Source organism: Lutjanus erythropterus, chromosome 20 (assembly GCF_056507025.1).
Source record: "Lutjanus erythropterus isolate fLutEry1 chromosome 20, fLutEry1.hap2, whole genome shotgun sequence".
NCBI lineage: Eukaryota > Metazoa > Chordata > Actinopteri > Lutjaniformes > Lutjanidae > Lutjanus > Lutjanus erythropterus.
The window spans coordinates 29,020,155-29,042,275 of record NC_139336.1 but is presented as its reverse complement, the minus strand read 5'-3'; the positions used below and the strand labels follow the sequence as shown (position 1 = coordinate 29,042,275).

Genomic DNA, 22,121 nt, shown 5'->3' with positions numbered 1-22,121 from the left:
ATCCCTTTAGCATTCTTGAATCAAATTAACTTGTGCCTGAATTTCCAAAGAAGTATAATTGATGGGTTTTAAGTATAATGGCAAACAATGAATAAAAAGACGCTCTCTCTCTGAAACGACCTGTGATTCTTCAGAGTCTCCCATCACAGGCTGGATTTTCTAAATCCTGAAAACAGAGCAGGAACAAGAGGCACATTCCCAGTCCAGTTTTCCCTCATGCCACGTGAATTACAACATGCTGAAAGATTACTATGGATTTTTTGCCCAGCGGTGCAAAAAATAAACCCAGCCTAACACAGTGATGTAACAAACGAAACGAGTAAAAGTAATGAACAGACGCACAATGAGAAACATAAATTAACATTTGATGCCTGAAAAGCAGTAGAAAGAAGCAACATGCTCGATCAGCCCTACCCCTAATCCTAATCCATCAATGATCAATCTATTTCTCCATCCACTCTCTTCTCCATCGATCAACCCCACATTCATGTTTTTATTTGTTAAAGTCCCATTTTATTTTTTGGATGTTCCTAAAATGTGACTTTCCTTTCCATTTCTGTTGCCTCAAGGCAGCAAACGTTGTTCCATTAAACCACAGCATGTTCAGTGATGGCGATGTAATACGATCTAAAATGATGACCCTTGTCAGTGTTTTTTTTTTTATCTGTTATTACCGGCAGTAATGGTCACACAGACATTTTATGGTGTAAATGGGAGAAAGGAGCCTGACTGAGTGGTTAGAGCTTGGTGACAGTGAGGGAGAACGGATCCCACAATCAAGTCTGAGAGGAAATTCTGTTGGTTTCACTGCTCTGATGTTTTTCTGATACATGTACAGAGTGCAGAACATGTGAATGTGTGACGCAGCATGTGTGTTCATGATTATCACAAATCAGCTGTGGTGGACAGAGTACTGAAAATCTGTACTCAAGTACAAGTACAGTTACATTACTGAAATATAGCATAATTACAAGTAAGTGTGTACTGGTGTTAGAAAAATACTTAAGTAAAAGTGTAATGAATTCTTCTCAGGATGTACTCAGAGTATTAGTTACTTTCTAAACCATTTCTTTTTCATGCAGTATCAACAGCAACATTCAATCTGTTTCTGTTTCCCCAAACTACAATCACCACTGCAAGTTAGGGTTGATAATTTTGTGCATGTTCTTTTTCTTTCTTTCTTTTTTGAAATTTAATTTTTCAAAATTACAACAAAACAATAGGTAAACACAAAGATTTACATACACATACTCTAACACACAAACAAAATAAATCAAAACATAAAAACTTTACAGTTTTCTCATTTTCAAGTTCTCAGCAAACATCTTGGTTGGTAACTTTCAAGATATTTAATAAAATGTCCCCATATAAAAAAAAAAAAAAAAAAAAAAAAAAAAAAAAAAAAAGCTCTGTATTTTCAAGTACAGACTTTTATTTATTTATTTATTTTATTTTTTATGATGATTGTGGCTGAGATGCGTTTTTTTGTCCACTCACTATGACGCAAATGCATTTGGAGGCCGATGATTGGTGAATGTGTCACGGGTCAGAGGTCAGTGCGTGATTATCATTTCTGGCGCTCTCTTGTGACGCTAGCAAAGTTTGGTGCTGCCTATCTTGCGAGTTAGCTAGCTAAAGTAGTCAGAAATGAACAAACGAAAACAACTGAGCATTTCCAGGCTTTTGAAGTAAGAAAGCGAACAAGCCTCAGCAGCGAAGAATGCGCAGAGAGCAGCGGTACGAGCACCGAGTCTGCTAACGTTAGTGCTGCTAGCTCAGAGGCTAACAGTTAGCTACATGTCCGGGATCCACCCGCTTTGCAACGCGATGAGCCCCGGGAGGAATCTACCGCTGCAGCTGCCCTCGTCAGTGACCGGTGTGGGTTTGATGCAACAGGGAGACACAGAATGAACTTCAAATAGGTAAGAATAATATTTAATTTTCTGTAACAGCCTGGTTTGGGCTTGGTGTTTCATATTGTTGCTGTGTATTTTTATGCTGAACTGTTGATGGTGGGAATCTGTTTCTCTGGGCTGTTTGTTGTTTTCAGGTCTGTTGTTGTTGTTGTCTTTGAAATGCTTGTAGTAGGCTAATCAGAGTTTTATGGTGGTGTTGTGGCGTGCGTGGGAACCTAGATTTTAAAGGTACCCTACAAGCAGTGGTTGAAGTACTCAACCCCAGTACTTGAGTCAAAGTATAGATACTCTTGGTCAAATATTACTCAACTACAAGTCAGAGTTGCTCAGTAAAAATTTTACTCGAGTTAAAGTACTAGAATACTTACTTTAAAAAAAAAACTTAAGTATTAAAAAGTACAAAGTACATTTTCTAATATCAATACATTGCTGTATTGTTTTCAGACTGCATTTACAGAACCGTGTAACTGTCTGAAACCACCTAATGAAGCACTGACCTGCTTGTAGAACCACAATGCAAGGCTATAGAAACACCTGTAAAAATTTAAACAGAGAAATGCAAACAAAAACAGTTTCTGACGTAATGGTATTAAAATCACACACATAATTAGATTGAAGCTGATTGTAAGGAGTTCTCCAAGTCTGTTAAATAAGTGAGATTTCTTTCTGTCTTTAGGAGCAGTATATACATTAATTATGTGTTATTTTTCACCCTGATAAAAAATAATCCAACATTAAAAGCCTACCTGGAAATATCTCTCTTTTTTAATAAGATCTTGAGATTTAATTTTGTTTCTCTCCTGCTGTCACCATTACTGAGTTTAGTTTGAATGAAAGAGGGAGAGCTTGCTTGCTCTTGTTACAGAGCGCCTGGTTGATGTATTTCTGCTTTTACATCCCAGTTAAGAGCGAGTACTGTGATTGGTTTCCTTCTGTGAGGAACACAGTGTGTGTCCAATCACATGTTAGAAAAGAAAAAACAGCAACAGCTGACTTCAAAGCTCTGCTTAACCTAAAAGTAACAAGTAACAACAGCCTTCCTAGAAATGCAGTGGAGTCAAAAGTACAATATTTGTCTTTGAAATGTAGTGGAGTGAAAGTCATTAGTTTCCAAAAAACAAATACTCAAGTAAAGTACAGATACTCAAAAGCGTACTTAAATACAGTAATCAAGTAAAAGTACTTTGTTTCTGTACACCATTGCCTACAAGCGGGCAGGCAGTTTATGTGCGTACTACGAAATATAATCCTAACAGTGCCACTGATTAATAACACTTACATACATGAAACTTTCCAGTTTTATTCTGATCTATACTCTTAAGGTTTTTACAGAGGGGTTAGTTCATATATCATTCATAGTCTGAATTATATAACATTTCATCCTTAATACCATGGTGAAAATCAACTTTTTTATGGCTGCTTACAGTTATTTTCTGACTCATGGAGTGATAAAGATATATTTAAAAATCCTCTAATATGTCAACAAAATGAAATAAGAATTTTCAACCTGGTTTTATCTAATGTTCAGTATCAGTTCTGTATTAATAATCTGGGTGACAACGGAGGACAACATGTGTTCATGCACCAATAACAGTTATAAGGATTTAGTGATATAAGGATTTGTGATGGCGTGTTGTTATTTTTTGTAGAATTTCATCAGGGGAAAATATGTCTTATGGTGTAAAGGCAGTAATAATCCTGCCTGTAACAGCAGTGTGTTATTACAATAAAGCATGTTGGCCTTGACTATGTGCTGTACCCAGCTGTCCAGCAGCAGACTGTACAGTCTGTATGTGTTACAAAAGAAAAAAGGAGACAGACACGCACTCACAAAGATGCGTCCTTGCAGCCAACTCCTCCGGCATCTGTCCTCTAAGAGACAGTTCTGCTCCATTAACACCAAGACCACCCAATGCATCAACAGTTTTCTGCTGATTGATGTTCATTTTTTATTCCCCCAGCATCTCAACACCTTTTTGTTGCTCAGCAAATGTCCATCTACAGCTGCAGTGCATCTTGTTGGACTATATTACTTAAGAGTAGAACCTGTTTACATCTATAAACCTGTGTACATGTACACAAAAAGAAATAAACAGCCTTTACTATGGTTGAGAAAAAAAATCCCCCTCTTGAGAAATCATGTTTAAAGATGTATTTCTTGCAGGATGTAAACATGACCTTCGTGAAGCTTGAATCACAGTTTACATAAAGATCAATACTCCCAAGAAAACAGAGTGAGTCATATCATTCTCCTCTTTTCACTTCTATTCCTGCAGAGAGGCCCTGGACTTCCTCACCTGTCGCTGCTGTTCCTGGATCATCCCTGCAGACTCGGAGTGGCCGATGACTCCATGTTGTTGTTGATGTTGTGCAGAAACAGGTACTGTGACAAAAACATGATGTATATGTTTTGTATTTTTTGCTTATTTCATGATTCATAGTTAAAGTTAAGTCCCGGCTCTATCACAGCTTTAGTGTCATGATACTATCCAGTGATAGAACATATTAAACAGATAACTAACTGGAATACAACATGCCTAAAGGGATAGTTCACCCAGAAATGAAAATTCAGTCATTATCCACTCACCCTCATGCTGATTGAGAGTTGAGTTTATTTTGTTAGTCCAAAAAAATGCTTTTTATGGACTTTTTAGAATAATGGCAGATTTATCCTTTAAAGGGAAATGGTAGGAAATTAAGTGGATTAACATCAGAATTCTTTTAAAATATTACAAAAACGCATCTCTGTCAGTGTAATCACAACACACTAAATCACTCCACCACTTAAATCTTGTCTCAATTCACTGATGGCTGCGTGACTACACCCACTCCGTTGTATTCCCTTGAAGACCAGTAAATCTACAACCGTCTGTCTTTGTTCAGGGCAGGTTTAACCCTTTGTTAACCGTCTTTGCTCACTCATCCCTGCTATGTTTCAACAAGCCTGTGGTTTCATTCTCACTTGAAAAAAGTGAAAATGAAACAAAACAAAAACTGGCTTCACTCCCTCTAAAGACGCCCACTGAACAATCTGTAATCATACATGTCAAATGACTGTTGAATGAAGCTTTATGCATGTGCATAGACTGTTCGTTCCCTTCATGTTCAAGTCATTGGCTTTGTATTACCAACTGCCCCTCTCCAAAGGCATTTACTTTAAAATTATGTAACATGTTGGGAAAATGTTACTGAGCTTTAGAAGTCCCCCTGCAGAGAACGTGAAATGTTTTTTAGTGCCCTATTTTCTTGGAATTTAATGTGTGAAAGCACAGGACGGATAAATAATTTCAGTAGGTTGTTCAGACATGTGTACATATGAAGAAATGATCAAGTTTAGTATGATTTCTAGGGAAATTGTGATTAATTTATAGTTCATATAATTCATAATTATAAGTCTGTTGTAAGGGATGACAATTTGTTTGTGCACCTCATGAAATTCGTTGTTAATTGAACGAGATGGGCTGTTTTGTTTGTTGTGTTTGTGGTTGTAGTGTGTATGATTGCATGCGTGGTGACAACAGGAAGAGATGTTGGTGCTGATGAGGATCCTAATAAGGACATAAAGACAGCGTAAAAAAAACAGATTGTTGATGGAAAACAACAGAAACATATTCTTTATTTTTTTCTGTATTGAAGCACATTATACTGATGGATTCTGGCGTAAAAAAAAAAAATAATTCAAACCAAATATTCACTGCTGTGTGGACTGACACCAACAATAATATCTGATCGTCACATCAACCGCCTACATCAGGATATTTGACAACTCGGTGTGCATTTCTGGCAGTTATTTATCAAACAGTATAAAATATGTGTTGCAACAAATCCTCATGGTTTAAAAATAATCCGTAAAGTTCAGAGTTCCATAAATTTCAACCTCATGCAGGTCGTTATCCAGAGCTGGATGTGAGATGTCCATTTGACAGGGAACAGGTGACAGAGAGAAGCGATGAAGGCTGAGATTCTGTGTTTCACTTCCTCTTCCTCCTCTTCAGGGCCTTCCACTCTCCCTCTTGAGTGGCCAAACTGCCAAACAGCTCCCTCACTTTCCTCTTCCTCTCTGCATCTCTGAAACACAGAGCAAATAAAAAGTTAGGGACTTTTTACAGACCGAAGAATTTCACAGACATGTACTGTTTGACTCGGTTTGTTTATCCGCACCTGTTCATGACCTCGTTGAGCTTCTCTCTGGCCAGGAAGCGCGAGTCCTTCCTGATCTCCCTCAGAGCGCCCTTGAACTCCTTCTTGTATTTGTGCTTCAGTCGCTCCTTCTCTCTCTCCTCTCTGGTGCTGCCACGCTTCTTCCCATAATCCAACCTGGCAAGTATTAATGAAGCAAATAAGATATTTAATGCAGATGCACTAACAGCACATGTGAACACTTTATCACAGGTGGATGGTGCAAGAAATTTTCTTAAAGGGATAGTTTGGATTATTTGAAGTGGGGGTTGCATGAGGTACTTGTCAATAGTTGGTGTATTACCTAGAGTAGATGGCGGTAAAGGAGCAGAGGAGTACCAGTCAGCAGTAAAATGTATTTGTATGAAAGAATCAATGTCTGTCACGTGTATGCTATATTTAGAATATTTTAACCAGTTTACCTTGCTGTCAGACAGCTTTTTAAGATGAGAAACGGACGGTATAAGCCAAATATTGCTCTCTCTCATTCAACCAGACTTCTTAGGCAAAATCAGCAATTTTACCTCACAGAACACAGGAGTTGCTGGTCTACTGCTGCCTTGATTTATCATTTTGTTTGTGTTGTCGTGTGACTTCAGTGTATCCAAACTAATCTTTGAAAACACAGAAGTCACACAATAACACAAACAGACTGACTTATCAAGGCAGCTGTAGACGAGAAACACCTGTTTTCTGTGAGGTAAAATTACTAATTTTGTCAATGGAGTTTGGCCTCTATAGCAGCAGTTAGGAAAATGCTGTCTGAAGGTAAGATAAAGTGATGAAAATATTCTAAATATAGTGTACACTTAAACTGATTTTTTAGGTGGACCTTGTTAGGTGGCTAAAACACATTTTGCTGCTGACCCTCTCCACAGCACCACATTGCTTAGCTTCCTACACAGGAACCTCTGCTGCTACTGTAAACTGGGAGCCTGTCAACCTCCATCTACTAAAGGTAACACACTGACTATGGAAAAGTGCTGCAGACACTTCAAATATTCTGAACTGTCCCCGTAAAAATAGACTTTTTTTTTCTTACACTTCAACAATCTTGGGTGTGAGCAGCTTCAGTGGAATTGGCTTCTTCTTGTCCAAAATGAGTCGACTGTGAGTCACAGGAGCGCTGCTGATGGTCTCCAAGATCTCCCTGTGAAGCTCCTGCAACAAAACAACAAACTTGACCATTAAGGAGAAACTTAAAATAAGATACTCAACTCACTGAATGCCAAACCCTCAATGGCACCAACCTGTAACAGCTCTGGTAATGTTTGGGCCGAAATATGTTTGGATAGCAGCGTTCTGATTGGTTGGAAGATGCTTGTGAAGGACAAGAGGTCTTTGTAGAGCTGGCAGCACCGCTTCACTAGGTCCAGGCAAGTAGACAGACACATCAACCTGAAGAGAGAGACATAAACATGGATGAACATCTCAGTTTTATAGGCTGTGATTTGTCTCATGGTTGTTAGCCTCCCTACAGCTGTTTTACCATTACTAGTATACTCAAGCAAGTTGTCCTCAATGCTTCACATTAGGGGCCCGAGCTACCACTGAATGTCTATAAAACATTTTAAAGGACTTTAATGTCCTAGGTCCTGAGTAGCTCCTGCTTTACGTTCCCTTGTCATCATTTTTTATTATTTTATCTAGCCATGCCTTTTAACAGCCACAGTGTGGTGTTAAAACCCTGGGTGCTTTTCATTTGGCAAATTCGTCTCCTCGTCTCCTCCACTCACTTCCTCTCCTCATGTCTTAGCTCCTCCCAGCAAAGATATCAGAAGGAGATGCGAGGAAGAAATGCAAAGACGAAGGAGATGAATCTGCAAAATGAGAAATACTCGGTTCCACAACATCAGTCTGAACAGATGTCAGTGACTGATGATGAGCTGCACAGCTGTATCAGCTGTCAAACTGACTGGTATGAATGTCCACAGAAACCCTTGTTTAAAGACAATTTCATAACATTACAGCATTCATTTAGATAAGAAAACTGTTTAACATAGCTGATCATTAGTAATATTCTTAACGATAGTGATTTTAATCATTTAATATTCGTTTATTTATACAGATTAATGTTATTTGTTTACTTAAGTTATTTAATTACTTGCATTATTGTTATCTGCACAATAATACACCACATAGCTGTGTAAGAATGTGTGTGTGTTGAATTTATTGTAAATTTAAAAAAAATGAATGACTGCTTTGTGTGATGCCACAAGTCTTTGCATTTAAATTATCCTATTAGAAAGTGTTAGATGCCGACACGCAAGGTGATAGCAGATTATATTGCTTCTCACCATGTAAATTACTATACTACCTGTAAATCCCTACACATGACACTACAAAGTAAGCAGTTATTTTTCCCTCTTTAGTCCATTAAAGTGAGTGACAGTGATCTTACAGAAATAAGTTCTGAATCATCACTGTACCAGACGCCACCTTTTTGTCCTGTCCCCACCTGTTCGTCCCATTATTCATAACACGCGGCAATTTGCAGTCTAATATCTAATACTAATAATGCCTCTGCCCTTTGTGACACCAAAGGACATAATATTCACTTCAGAAGCATTTAAGTGCTGCAGAAACTTCTGTCAGTCAGAATGTGATTTCCCTCGTGGGTCCTGATCACGACAATCAACATCACGACTCTTGATAAAAGATTTCTATGTAGGACTTAGAAGATCTGGAGGGCGGAGGGGAAACAACTTCTGTTCCAATTTTTGCTAATCTTGTATACATCTGGGCATTTCTCACGTACACAAAATCCACATACTACACACTTGGAACATGCAACATAGTCAATTTGATGTCATACTATGTATGATTAGGATGTTAGCATGTGATTCAGAACACAGTGCACGATCACCATCTTACGTGCTAATTAGTATTTGATCATAAAGCTAAGGATTGTAAAAATTGTTTTTGTCCAGGATTCATCTGCCAAGAGCCTAGAATTTTGTAGCAATCTGTCTAAGAGTTGTTTACATATTTCAGTGGCAGAGCGATTACCAGACCGACACGCCGTACCAGAGCCCTTCCTATGACGCTATCATGACTAAAAACAACCAGATGACCCAAGATAACGCTAACTTTTAATGAGCGAGTCACTGTTCTGCAGACGCGCCTGATATCAACCCTATTGAGCACATATGGATGTGGAAAGACAGCAAGACTGTGCAACCATCCAGTTTACAGCAACGGTCATTATACGGCGCGAAGATCCTTCTTGTGAAATCCGTGACAAAATCGTGCCGTTCTAAAGGCCAGAAGAGGCCAAAACACTACGAGATTTTTGCAAATGGTTAAAACGTCCAAAGAGGAAGCTACTTCTACTTTATCTGTATCAGACTATTACTTAACGAGTTAATGCCGTGTAAACTCACTCTGTCCTTCCCTAACAGTCTGTATCACCCTGGTAAGTAATTACCACAGCGACCTGACTCACAAACACACACACACACACACAGCTGCTGGTGTCAGTGTGTCTCTGAGGCCTGAAGGAATGCACAAATTAGAACATGACCCAGGTTTGCATGCAGCTGTTAGCAACAGTGGAGAAGACTGGAGTGAATCAAACCACCAGGCAAGCTATTAGGGCTGCAACTACTGATGACATGACTATCTTGATTAATCAATTAGTTGTTTGGTCTGTAAAATGTCACAAAATGGTGAGAAAAGTCGATCGGTTTCCCCCAGAGCCCAAGACAACATCCTCAAATGTTTTGTTTTGACCAAAAACTACTAAACACCACGACTAAAGAAACCAGAAAATATTCACATGTAAGAAGCTAGAATCAGGGGATTTTGACCTTTTTTTCTTAAAAGTTTGCTCCAACCTGTTAACTGATTATCAAAATAGTTGGTGATTAATTCAATAATTGGTTAAAAATTGATTAATCACTGCAGCTCTACAGGCATTTCAAACATTATTTACAGAGTATGTATTCAGGGTTACAGCAAGCCTCATTGTGAGTCATGATTAATTAAAATACTGTATAACAAATGCTTCTTTAATTTAATACAATTAACAAATTAAGTTATGCTTTTAGTTAATGATTACTGACAAAAGATGCTTAATGATTTTGAATTTATAGTCTTTGTCACAGACATTAGACACCTAAATGACTAAACTGGGAATATTATGTTAATTATACGTTTGTGATTCATATGTTTACTTATTTTATAGCCAAAAATTTAAATTAATTAAATTTTTCTTCAACAAAACCGCTTTTGAGTCTGAGTCAGAGTCTTTCATGGCGTGTTAAGAGTATTAATTTTAGTTGGGTACGAATAAAAATGTATATTCTCACAAACTGTGCACAATCATGGTCCACTGAAGCCTGTTTGCAAGCTTTTCTGTGTGCCCACACACCAGCTGCTGTGTGAAACCACGCTGGCGACTCATCAGAATCACACGAGTGGATGTATCAGCTCCGAGCCTCACAGCCTGTACAGGTAATCAGTTTGAAGGCTTATCTTAGGTTTTCTATCATTGTACGACATGCTAATTTTTAGACAGTGTTGTAAAGCTTCGTGAACTGTCTTCGCCGTTTTGTTTTTTTTTTCGCAAAAGAACAACTGAGCTTTTTCTTTTTTCTCCTGTCTTAAAAAACGGTGATTAATCGGTCTCACTTCATCGCTTTCTGTCTTGGCGTTTCACATTTTGGTGGTCTTATTCTGGTCCAAATTGAACATGAGACGCTGTGGGAAGACAAAAGATTTTCTCACACGTTATCTCCCCCTCTCTCTCTTCCTACTGGGCCTATAATTGTCACCAGGCAAGTGTTCGCTGCTGTTCGTACATGATATTGTTACAGACTCAAAGGCCTTGTGAGTTATGTGGTTTCTGGATGTCTCTGGGGGTCAGCTGTGTGTACAGCGGGGGATACACCTGAGGACACCTGAGGAGGATTTTGGCTTAAAGTAGCTCAGCTGGTAGAGCGTGCGGCCCATGCACAAAGGCCATCAGTCCTCAGCAACGGCCATGGGTTTGACTCCTGCCTGCTGCCCTTTGTTGCATGTCCTCCCTCCTCTATAAACCCATTTCCTGTCAATCTAATGCTGTCCTATCAATATACAGCTAAAAAATATATATATCTTTAATTCATTTTAGAATGGAAAAAGGTAGTACTTTGACCTCCTACCTGTGGTGATCTCTGTCGAGGTCATTTTTGAGCTCCAGGTGTTGGGTGGACGACAGTGGAAGGTTTTTCTTGCTCCAGCTCTTGCAAGACTCTGCGTCTGACAACACCAGCAGATCACTACACCTCCCTGACGGCCTGAAGGGCATCACCACGGTGTAACCTGCAACACAGTGTCAAAGTCCGTCAGCTGTGTTTAGATTTACCAAAAACTTGCATGATAGTGAAGAAACGTCTTGCTACCTAGAGAAGTTTTGTCCTGCACGGCCAGGTGTAGCGTTCCAGTTAGGAAATTGATGAGCTCTGGCACGAAGCGCTTTGAAAAAGAGACGTACTCCGCAGCCAGGCAACACAGCACTAAACCTGACGTCACGTCCTGTAACGATCTCACTGGACACTGAGGACAAACAAATCATACAAAACCACAGGTATGATTATGTCCTGAAAACCAAACATCCATTAGTCCAGTAACAATGATTCTGTGGCAATTAAGAGGAGATTCATTTTAACCTAAGTGCCATGCAAACACAGAGAGCTTCAATCACAGCTCTGCAAAAAAAAAACAACAGGGTGACTTCAGAAAGCCGCTGTGATCTGGAAAACTTATGATGAATAATTGAGGTTCATATATGAAAAGCCTCTTCTCATCCGGAGAAAATGCACACAAAAACAAGACAAATAATGAGAGGATGAGGGCTGCATTCAAACAGAATCAGAGATGTTGAAACTCCCATTAGAAGTCACACACAAACACAAACACAAATACAAAGGCAAGAAGAGTCAAAACAACTCCAACAGCACAGACAATAACAAACACAATGACTGAAGACAGTGTGTACCTTGGTGAGAGCCTGGCTGATGTAAAGCATCGCTGGAGTGGTAACAGGGTGTCTGAAGTCAGAGGTAGGAAACAGCAGGGCCGTCACCTTCAGGTAGATCAGCTTCAAACAGACAAACAAACATACTGTAGCTGTTTTTGTCATGTACAGAAGAAAGAGCAGATATTCTCATTTGCTGGCAAGTTGAAGGGAGTAATTTCCCCAGGGGATCGGGAGGGGGTGGAGGTTCATATATCTCCTACATACTTCACTTTTAAAAAACCTTTTTTTTCTGTAGTTTTTTGCCCTGGGTTTTGCCTCTCGGGTGACATAAAAGTTTCTGCAAAAGGTTGTTGGGCTTTTATGCCCAAGTAGAAGACTACAGACTACTCTGTGTTCAAATAAGCATTTTCACCTTCTCTGCATGTTTTGTGGATTAAAAAAAGAATTTGCTTACAGTTAATATTCTCATAAAAAGACACTAGATTCAAACATCAATCAAAGATAAACCAGTATCTGTGCAGAAGATATAAAACAATCCAATCAATAGATCAGCCTGATACTGACCTATGACAGCTGCTTTGGTCTAATATCTGTATGTACCGATAAGAAAACTTTTTTTAAACATAACACAAACTCTCGACTATTTGTTAGCTTCACAGGCATCATTCTGTGTATATATACGATACTTTTTCTTAATGCAAGTTTGTAGTACTGTTTCAGTGTTGTGTTTTTTTACTCACTAATATTATATTGGCATCAGTCCTAAAAATCCAGTACTGTTCGGGCCCTAAATACAGTGGAAACTGCTTATAGGGAACACGTTACAGTGATTAACCTCTTGATTCATGCATGGTACCATGTGGTACCAAAAACTATAGTTATGTTATTGTTTGTTTGTTTTTTTACTTTACTTCCATTAACCCGATATTATGACGGGAAAAAAAGTCTTCAAAGCAGAAATTGTCATAAATACAACATACAAATCACTGGACAGTTAATTTTACTTGCAGATGCAGTTGGAGCAGCTGAAAACATTAGATTTAATATAGCTCATTCCAGAGCACTAAAAGGACCATTTTGCTTAATGGCTTATCTACTAGCTCTGGTGTTTGATGGTTTCTGGCTGTAACAAGTAAAAGGGCTACTTAAATCACACAATTGGCAAGTAAATGTTTTTTTGAGAGGGTTCATTTGTAGTGTGCTCCATCATTCAGAGCTGCAGAGCTTTTCATATCAAGTACAGCCACATTGATTCATGCACCCTGATGAACATTCAACGCATTTATGCTTAATCACTGCAAATAATCCATACCATGTCCAATGATGGGAAAGCATCGTGCCCTTTGACCTCAAGCACCTCCTCCATGCTATGACCAGCATCTCCCAGGATGGTCTGCATGGCCTTACAGGCTGCATCCGGAAACATCTGACATAAGGCGTACAACTCTCTACATGGAGGAGGAAAAAAGAAACAGATAAGGAGTAAACAAAGATGCTTAGTTTGAAGCCAGAGGTAAACTTGAGAGAAAAAGCCACTTGTTGAACTCACGGTATGAGCTTATCTATGGTGGTGAGTTCAGGTGGACTCCTGGTGGCCACTTCTCCAATGTACTCCAACAGGAAGCCAAACAGTTTCTGAGACGAACACAAATAACATTGTTTATAATTCTTGTTCATAAAACAGGTTACAGAGACCGAAGTACAACAGTAATTTAGACAAATATGGAGTCTACTCCATGCTGTACCTGCAGTTTGAGCTTATTGCCGACACCCAGACTTGGATGGTTGCACTTCTGGGTCCTGGCCACAATGATGCGCTGGTTTTCCGGGGTGTGGCCGTGGAGTAAATCTTTCAGGTCACTGTAGCTCTCTGGAGCTACAAGAGGAAGACACAGAATACAAGTGCAACAGATTAAAAGTCAGATTAAGGTCAGATTTTAATTATAATAGCCCTGAGTTTAGTTTTGTTCATTCACTTCTGTGTGTAGTTACCAGTAAATGTGTATGGCAGCTCTGCTTTAGCCGCCTCCTGCTGGGCCTTCACCTCCTCTTTGCTCAGACTCTTGCTCTGTTTGGTGCTGGCCTCTTTATCCTCCTCTTTATCCTCCTCATCCTCACTTTCTTGCTCAGACTCCAGGTCTGAGTGACCATCTTCTCCTTCTTCTTCTTCTTCCTCTTCTTCCTCCTCCTCGTCGTCCTCCTCGTCCTCTTCCCCCTCCTCTTCTTCTTCTTCATCTCCATCCCCTTCCTCTACCTCTGAACCATCCTCCTCACCACTCTCTCCCTCTTCTTCGTCTTCATCCTCGTTTTCCTCAGATTCTTCTCCGATGTTCCACTTTCCGTCCTGGATACACAAGTGAAATGTGAGTTAAACACAATCTGCATTTTACAGAGTAAAGCAGTCAAAATATTCTAAAGGTAGTGTACAATTAAACTGTTACTGATCATTTTAGGTGGACGAAGCAATACACTGCTTAGCTTCTGTGCTGGTTAATAAGTACCTCATAAAACCCCACTTAAGATAATCCAAACTATCCCTTTAAATTTCCCTTTTTCATCCCTGTAAATCAACAAAAAAGTGAAGCATATTCCAGAAATAAACCAGTTCTTTCTTACCTGATAAGACAGGGTCTTCTTGTCATCTTTATCCAGGATGAAGCCATCATTGAGGTCATCAGCAGACATGTGGACCTGACTCTGTGCACTGTCCCCAACTTCATCTCCCATCATCCTCCTTAGCCTGTCAGCCTGGAGAAAGCCCAGAGGATTCAAATTAAATCCTAAAACAAACATTTATATAGTGATGAAATGGAGATAAAAAATGTCGAAGGTGAACATACCTCTAGTTTCTGCAGCTTCTCCCTCTCCTCCCGGGCGAGCTCCTCTGGGGTTTTAAGCTTCTCCGAGGGCTGAGCCTTCATCTCGAAGCCGAGCTCTCTGACCATCATGTCATACTCTTCCGGCTGGAACAGAGGAAGCAAAACAAGAGAACAAAGAAATATCAGGCCCTGCCACTAATGAAAGCACGTATTTTACTGATTGATGAGTGCGATCCTACCTTGGGCTTCTCCTCTGGTTTGTCGTCACGTTCAGCTTTGGGCGTTTTTTTCACCATCAGAGCCTGGATGCTCTTCCACTCCTGATCGAGCTTCTCAGTCAGCTCCTGTGCCTCTTCTTTCTGCACCTGACGCTCCCGCTGAAAAAGTTTTTTTAAAAATGAAGAAAACACAGGTTGATAATTTGGACCAGAAGCAGCACTCAGCAGTAAGCCCATTCGTTCCCACTGAGGATGAATATCTGTTAAAGTTACTGAAACAGAAGTAAACAGTGTATTTGCTGGGGGCTATTTTCAGCTGCAGACCACCTCCTTTTGTAGAACAGTAACAACTGGTTTCCTCGTGGTTTTGAGGATTTACATCAGTCTTATGAGCTGAGCAAAGAGGATTTTAACCCGAACCTTCATATCTGCCACTTCTTTTTAAAGGAAATAAAGATTCCTGATTCAGACTTTTATTTGAGGCCTGTAATCCAAAAATCACTCAAGGCATCGTAGGCAAATTATACAAGGGATAACTCAGTTATTCAAAAGTCAACCGATTACAGAAAGTGCTGACGAAAGGAGGCTAACATAGTACCATCAGAGGAAATGTCGCTTCAAGTATAGGAAATCCAGTCTACCACCTCTAACTCTTTGTATTGGAGAGATTACTGACAAAAAAATAGATCTGGTTCTTTCTTACCCCCAATCAGAAATCCAAATTCAGTGGGTTTCAGAAATTCTGCTGGAGGGAATGTGGACCAGTTTCAGCAAAGGATATATATGTGTGTGTGTGTGTGTGTGTGTGTGTGTGTGTGTGTGTGTGTGTGTGTGTGTGTGTTTTGGTCTTGCCTTTTTGGGAACTAGGAGGTCATTTAGTGTCAAAGATTCTGAACCTGAAATCAGACCCTCTGTTTTTGTTCCTTAGAAATAAATCTAAAACATGTTAATAAAAGTGACTCAAACATTTTGAAGATTTTTATGGCTGCAAAGAAAAAAAAATTACAAAATGCTGGATTTGGAGGAACCCTCTGACCACTAGCTTTCCTATTAACATATAATTACCTCTATTTACTCAATGGAAAAAATGACTTTTGTTCTTCAACTATAAAAGAAGAGGGGAGATAAATAGTGGGAAAGTAGGAATGTCACAATCATCCAGACTTAAACTTTTTAAGTCTGAAACTTTTTATATGCATTTATGGATTGTATCTGTGCCATCTTTTCTCTTCTTTTTATGTATCATACTGTAATGCCCCTGACCTCATTTGTTCTGTTTATACAAAAATAAAAGTATTTTAAAAAGTAATGAGCTCTACAGCACAGAGGAATGAGTCATATCAGGCCTTAGCTATACAGACAATACTTGTTAAAAAAGGTGAATTCATTGTTTTAGGGTTGGCGTATACGTGTTAAACAGATGGCAAAACTTGGTGTAGAACCAGATTAATCAACATGATCGTGTTACTGGCTCACCTTCTCCTGCTTGGACTTCTGGATGAGCTCTTCAATGAGCTCCTGTCTGGATTTTGCCCTCTGGCCTCCTTCTTCCTCCTGCTGATCACCTGATGTTTTCTTTTTCAGGAGCCCCCCTCCTCCTCCGAAGTGGGAAGCAGTCAGCTCGGCTGCACGAGAAAGAGAAACGGTGTCACAACCGTGCCAGCTCTGTCATCTAGAACGTGACTTGAATAATAAACCCTCCACTAAAAAGACACCATATTCATGGGCTTTGTGTTTTGATAATAAAAAGTTTAATTTATTTCTTTTTTGATTTGTTTTCTCATATTCATTAATTACTGGAACAGACAAATAGAGATCTCACAGAAACATTTTGGACCATTGTACACTTAAAGGCAGGAAAACACTCAAAAGAACAGCTGATACTGAATATTTATGAGGTAATTCATAAAATCCACAAATCGGGGATTAAGGAAGGAACAAACTGACAGTGTTTTATGAGACTAACAAGCTTTAGATTAATTTTCTAATCATTTGGTGTTTCGATACAAGTGACACTCACCTGACAAAAGACCTTTCTCTTCTGTTTCATCATCACTATTTACAACATCATTGAATTTCTCCATCTCAGCCAGTGACTGGCCATAATGAGTCAGCTCCTCCTCCTCGTTCAGGTTGTACACATCCTTCTTTTCATGGGTACGCTGAGAGAAAAAGCATCATTTGGCAGAGAGTTAGTATTCATCGTGAGATTTGTTTGCTTTTATTTTGTCGCCAAAGGGAGAAACTCTTTGTCTCGCTATTGTTTGCTCTATTAATTTTGTATTTATGTGAATAAATGACAGAACAAGCTGCAGCATGGAAGATGAGCTACTAAAACGGACGTATCTACTGCTTAATTTCAAGTTCTGTGCAACAAATGACTCGTAAAATTTTAGAAGGCCAAAGTAGCAGATTTAAATCAAAGTGGGGGCAAATGGGCCCCTGTTTTTCATATCTGTCTGAATTCCAGGTTTATATTATTTAAATTTAACCTGCATGTCAGGACCTGATGTCTGCGGCGTCCTTGCAGGTAATATAAATGATGACATCACTGACCTGTCTCTCCATTGCGAATCTCTGCAGGATTTTGTCCTCGGGTGCCATCTTAGAGTCATACTCTCCAATGCGTCTGTCGATCAGTTTGTTGGACTTGTTCTTCTGTTTGTATTCCTTCAGGAGGGTTTCTTTTCTCTACAAAACCAAAAAAATCAACAATCGTAAATTCTATCCACTCCCTCTAATGCAAACACACACACACACACACACACACACACACACACACACACACACACACACACACACACAAAGCCTCAACATGCTAAAAAAAAACATTGATTCCTTCCTAGAAAGTCAGATTTGTTCCCTTTGAGTGTAACTTCATTGATCAATCAATTAGATCTAATAAGCAGCAAAAATCACATGTATGTAAATACAAAACCCTTAATTTGAAGTAAAATTTAGTCTAGTTGAAGTGTGCAGAGCAGATCCTACTTTTGTCCACATTTTAACTCGTGCTTAGTTTTAGCCATGTCCCTCTCTGTCCTTACGAAGCTCTCAGTCTCTCCTGCAGAAAATCCCTCTCCCAGCATGATACTGTGAGCAGCACCAGGCTTCACAGCACAGACAGTGCTAAATGGATGATGAGTTGTGACCCATGGCCGCCAGATAGGATAGAGATTTATTTTTATTTCATTTTTAATCAGATGATAGAATCTTTTGTTTTATTCAGAGTCTGCCTTCCTTTTCGTTATTCTGCTGTATTTACCAGATTTGTGTCACACTGACATTTTTACACTTCTATTTGCAGCAGCAGCTCCTGGGTTGTATGATCAGTTTGTTCCAAGAAGCACGGGTCATTTTCACAAAGCATCCTAAAGCTTTAAGTGTCTTCTTACTGGTTAAAATAGGAGGAATTTGTAAAAAAAAAAAACAAAAAAAAACATAAATAAATAAATAAATAAAGTTTTCAACACTAATTCACAAGGCATCTAAGCACTGAAGTCAGTCAACTGCCGCAGGTGTTGCCACCTCATTGCTTTAGCCTTTTGTAAAATTACAACAATAATGAACTTTCAATAATACAACTTGATGGCAGTTGAGTTAATTAAAATCCAATTAGCTCATTAAGAAATTCAAACAATCCAATAACACTGGAGATGATGGATTACAGAGCAGCTTTGTGCAGCGCTGATGAACTCAGAGTATCTCAACTGTCAGAATCAAACCACAAATATGTTCCCTCATTAAATGCATGTGAAATAATCGCCAACCGCAATATATACTGTGCCTTAATAATTAAAGTAGATTTCATAATTAACTTCTGACATTCATTTCTTATTTAATACAAATAAAAGACTTAAAATCACATTCAAGTTAAATTAGAAACAGTTTAAAATGTGGGGTTGAATTAAGAAGTTCAGCCTTGTGACTATGAAATTTAACTAATAAAAATTTTAGAAAGCTTACAATAGTGCATAAATTATCCTCATGTTCAAAATAAGTGACAACATTTTCCTCCTTAATGATAATTACATGTGTTGTTTTCTGTCTTTCCAGAATGTAACACAATATGGGTAGTCATAAGATGTATTACAGTTTCTTGTTCAGTTTGGAAGAAAGTATGTTATACTATCAATAACAGTCATTTGGATTAAAAGTCTACAATTATGAATACACTTTATTAGACAGTACTGAACAGCGGAAAATGCTTAAAAGAAAATATAAGGTAGCATTTATGCCCAATAAGCTCAGCAAGATAAAGTAAATTAAAATGAGGATTTAAATTCCGTAAGTTGTAGAGTCCTTCATTTGTATGAAACAAAGATAAGGAATGTTTGTCTATTCGAAGATTTTGTAAATAAAGGTAGCAGAATTATTTTAGCTGTGTAATTGAGACGGAAATTAGTATGTTGAAGCTGAAGATGATGAGATGCTCTCTTACCTTATTAATGGCTTTGGATCGAGACACACCAGGTAGACCCACATCATGCTTGCTTTTTCTCCCCAGAATATCAAATTTCTTCCTGTTGATTTTCACCTCAAACGGGTTGTTTTTGATCTCAGTGGAGGCCTTGGTTTTTCGGACCTTGTCAGCAAGGCTCCTCTTCTTTGGTGCCTTCCCCATCTGGAACAGAGCAGTGGACTGATGATAAGCTAAGCTAACACCGCTGACATTAATGCTACAGACTCAGCCTCCATCTGACAAACTGAATGAGTCACATTTTGAGACTCAACATTATTTAAATGGACACTGAATAAAACGCAGGTTTGTTCTTACTATCTCTGCTTTGAACATACATTAGTTTAGTTTTTAAAGGTGTAAATATTCCTCATGCTAGCTAAGTTACTTTGGCTAACGTTAGCAAACATTTAGCTTTAAAGGCATTTTAAGTCAACACTGGTATATATGTGAGACTCTAATGCACTAAATAAAACATCAAATGCAATTAAGAAAAACAGTTATATGGAAAAAGACAACAACTAGAGTTACTTTAAAGTTAATTAGCTTCACTATGAGCCGTCAACAATTTGTAAACAAACTAACATTATCACACAGAGGAAGAGTTTACCTTTCAGCCGCGTTCACGGGTCGATTTATTTAATCCCGACAGAAGAAAACATGGGACACTAACGCTCTGCCAATGATTAATTTAATAAATAACACTTTATTCTTTCACTATCCACGTTGTTTCACTCATTTCCAGCGTGCAGCACAGCGTGGGGTCAAAGTTCAAAACAAAGAAGCAGCAAAGAGCGGCTTCCGGTGTGAGTTTATATAGCGCCTCTAGCGTTGGTGAGTGGAAGTTCATCCTTCAAAATAAAGGCACGGGTGAAGACCATTTCCGCCAGTGTCATTTATTTGTTTATTTAGTCATTGTGATGACAAACATTCTTAAAATAGTTTTATTTTCAAAATAATGAGTTAGTATCTCTAAAAAGTGACTCAAAAGACTGAGTAAGTATCTAAGTCATAATTTTGTAAAAGTTTCTCATCATTTTTGAGATTCTGTTTTTATAGTTTTGAGGTGTACTTTACTTGTGAGAACCTTTCTCTCTGCTACATTTATCTGACGGCTGTAGTTATCAGTTGCTTCACAGATTAAGATAGATCAGGAAATATAATCAACACATAGCCTACATTATAATGTATTATTATATATCTGGCTACTCAGCAGCATATAAGAAATCAAAACTAATTAAAAATATAGCTACAAGCAGCAATGAACGGGGTCCAAAATGATTGCAAGTATTTGGATGCTTATAAGAAACAAGTATTGATAAGACACACCCAACACACAATCATCCAGAGGTTGTCACGTTGTTGGCAAGCAGGATTTGATCATATGTGGATACAAACCTCAGATCCCCAAAGACGGTGACTAACAGACTGCGCCGCTGGGGCAACATGGTTTCCACACACCTTCTTACAAGTTGAGGTGATGACAGTTATATATATATCCAAAAGTCAAAGATCATCTTCACTGTGATATCATAATGTTCAGCTCTCTATCAGTCCTCTGTATGATTACTTCCTTTTTGCCAGAAAATACACTTAATACCTTTTATTAAATGCCTTCAAAGTCTTCACTACAAACATATTTTCATTTGTTGCGTCGCTGATATTGTACGAGTACTTATGGTATACGTCTACCCACTGTGTGTAAAATTTAACACTTGTTCCTGCATGTATATGCACTAATAAACTGTTGATAATATATTATTGATCCATCTTCATCATCAACTGAACCGAAGATGATTCATCCTTAACCTGAAGAAATACTTTTAACATTGACTCATATACTGTATATTAACTGTTATTGTAAATGACACAGTATATTTCTCCATTATTTGGGCTGAGCTTTCACATAAATGACAACACTGAGACAGTGGTGACTTTCATGGTAGTGTTGTTTATTCATGGTTGTAAAAGAGGCAGAACCATGAGAAAAGATAGGTGGAAGTATTAAGTCCGTAGATGGTATAATGATGAGACACATTTAAGTTGGAAGTAGTTCAGACAGAGAATACAAATCAGCATAGCTGTGAGAATAAAAAAAAAAGGGGTTGACTGAAATGAAAATCATGACTACAAGGAATCTAGTATTGTTATCGGCACGCTAAAGCTAAAATAAAATATAATAGAAATAAGAGGGGTAATTACAGTCATTTAAAGGACAGTACACACTATAAGCACTCTACACATGCAGTCCTTCAGGAGTTAGACATTCTGTGCTTGTATGTAAAGATGTAAATACACCACCCCAAGGTTTATTAAGCATCTCATGATTAGGTGAAGTGTCCTGTTAGTTTAGCCTTTTGGTTCACCGTGGCCGACCCTTCACTAAAACAGGATGAATAAACACAGGTTAGGGAGCAATGCATGGAGACGGCCTTACTGTTAATGCCCTGCAACCTTAAGCACAGCTCATTCTCCTTGATTACACATCGTTACATTAAAAAAAAAAAAAAAAAAAAAGAATTGCTTCTCCAGTGTCTTTACTGCAACTGGAAACACACAAGTATTCAA

The 22,121-nt window shown here is 38.6% G+C and overlaps 1 protein-coding gene and 1 long non-coding RNA gene across 2 annotated transcripts; one reads left to right on the top strand and one right to left on the bottom strand.

The window, feature by feature from the left end:
- The first annotated feature begins 1,590 nt into the window (after positions 1-1,590).
- LOC146308681 (uncharacterized) lies at positions 1,591-16,722 on the top strand. The gene is made up of 3 exons (XR_014772635.1): positions 1,591-1,922; positions 4,193-4,296; positions 16,679-16,722. It is a non-coding gene; the product is annotated as an uncharacterized LOC146308681 (long non-coding RNA).
- nop14 (NOP14 nucleolar protein homolog (yeast)) lies at positions 5,516-20,322 on the bottom strand. Its single transcript, XM_084746117.1, has 19 exons — positions 20,164-20,322; positions 19,536-19,718; positions 17,651-17,785; positions 17,115-17,256; positions 16,571-16,719; positions 15,116-15,253; positions 14,898-15,020; positions 14,674-14,805; positions 14,050-14,401; positions 13,803-13,933; positions 13,607-13,692; positions 13,370-13,505; positions 12,076-12,177; positions 11,480-11,633; positions 11,240-11,399; positions 7,346-7,493; positions 7,138-7,256; positions 6,078-6,233; positions 5,516-5,984 (listed from the first exon to the last, which is right to left on the bottom strand). Exons 2-19 carry the CDS (start codon positions 19,716-19,718, stop codon positions 5,888-5,890), a joined length of 2,643 nt encoding a protein of 880 aa, XP_084602243.1. The 5' UTR covers positions 20,164-20,322; the 3' UTR covers positions 5,516-5,887.
- Positions 20,323-22,121: the final 1,799 nt, after the last annotated feature.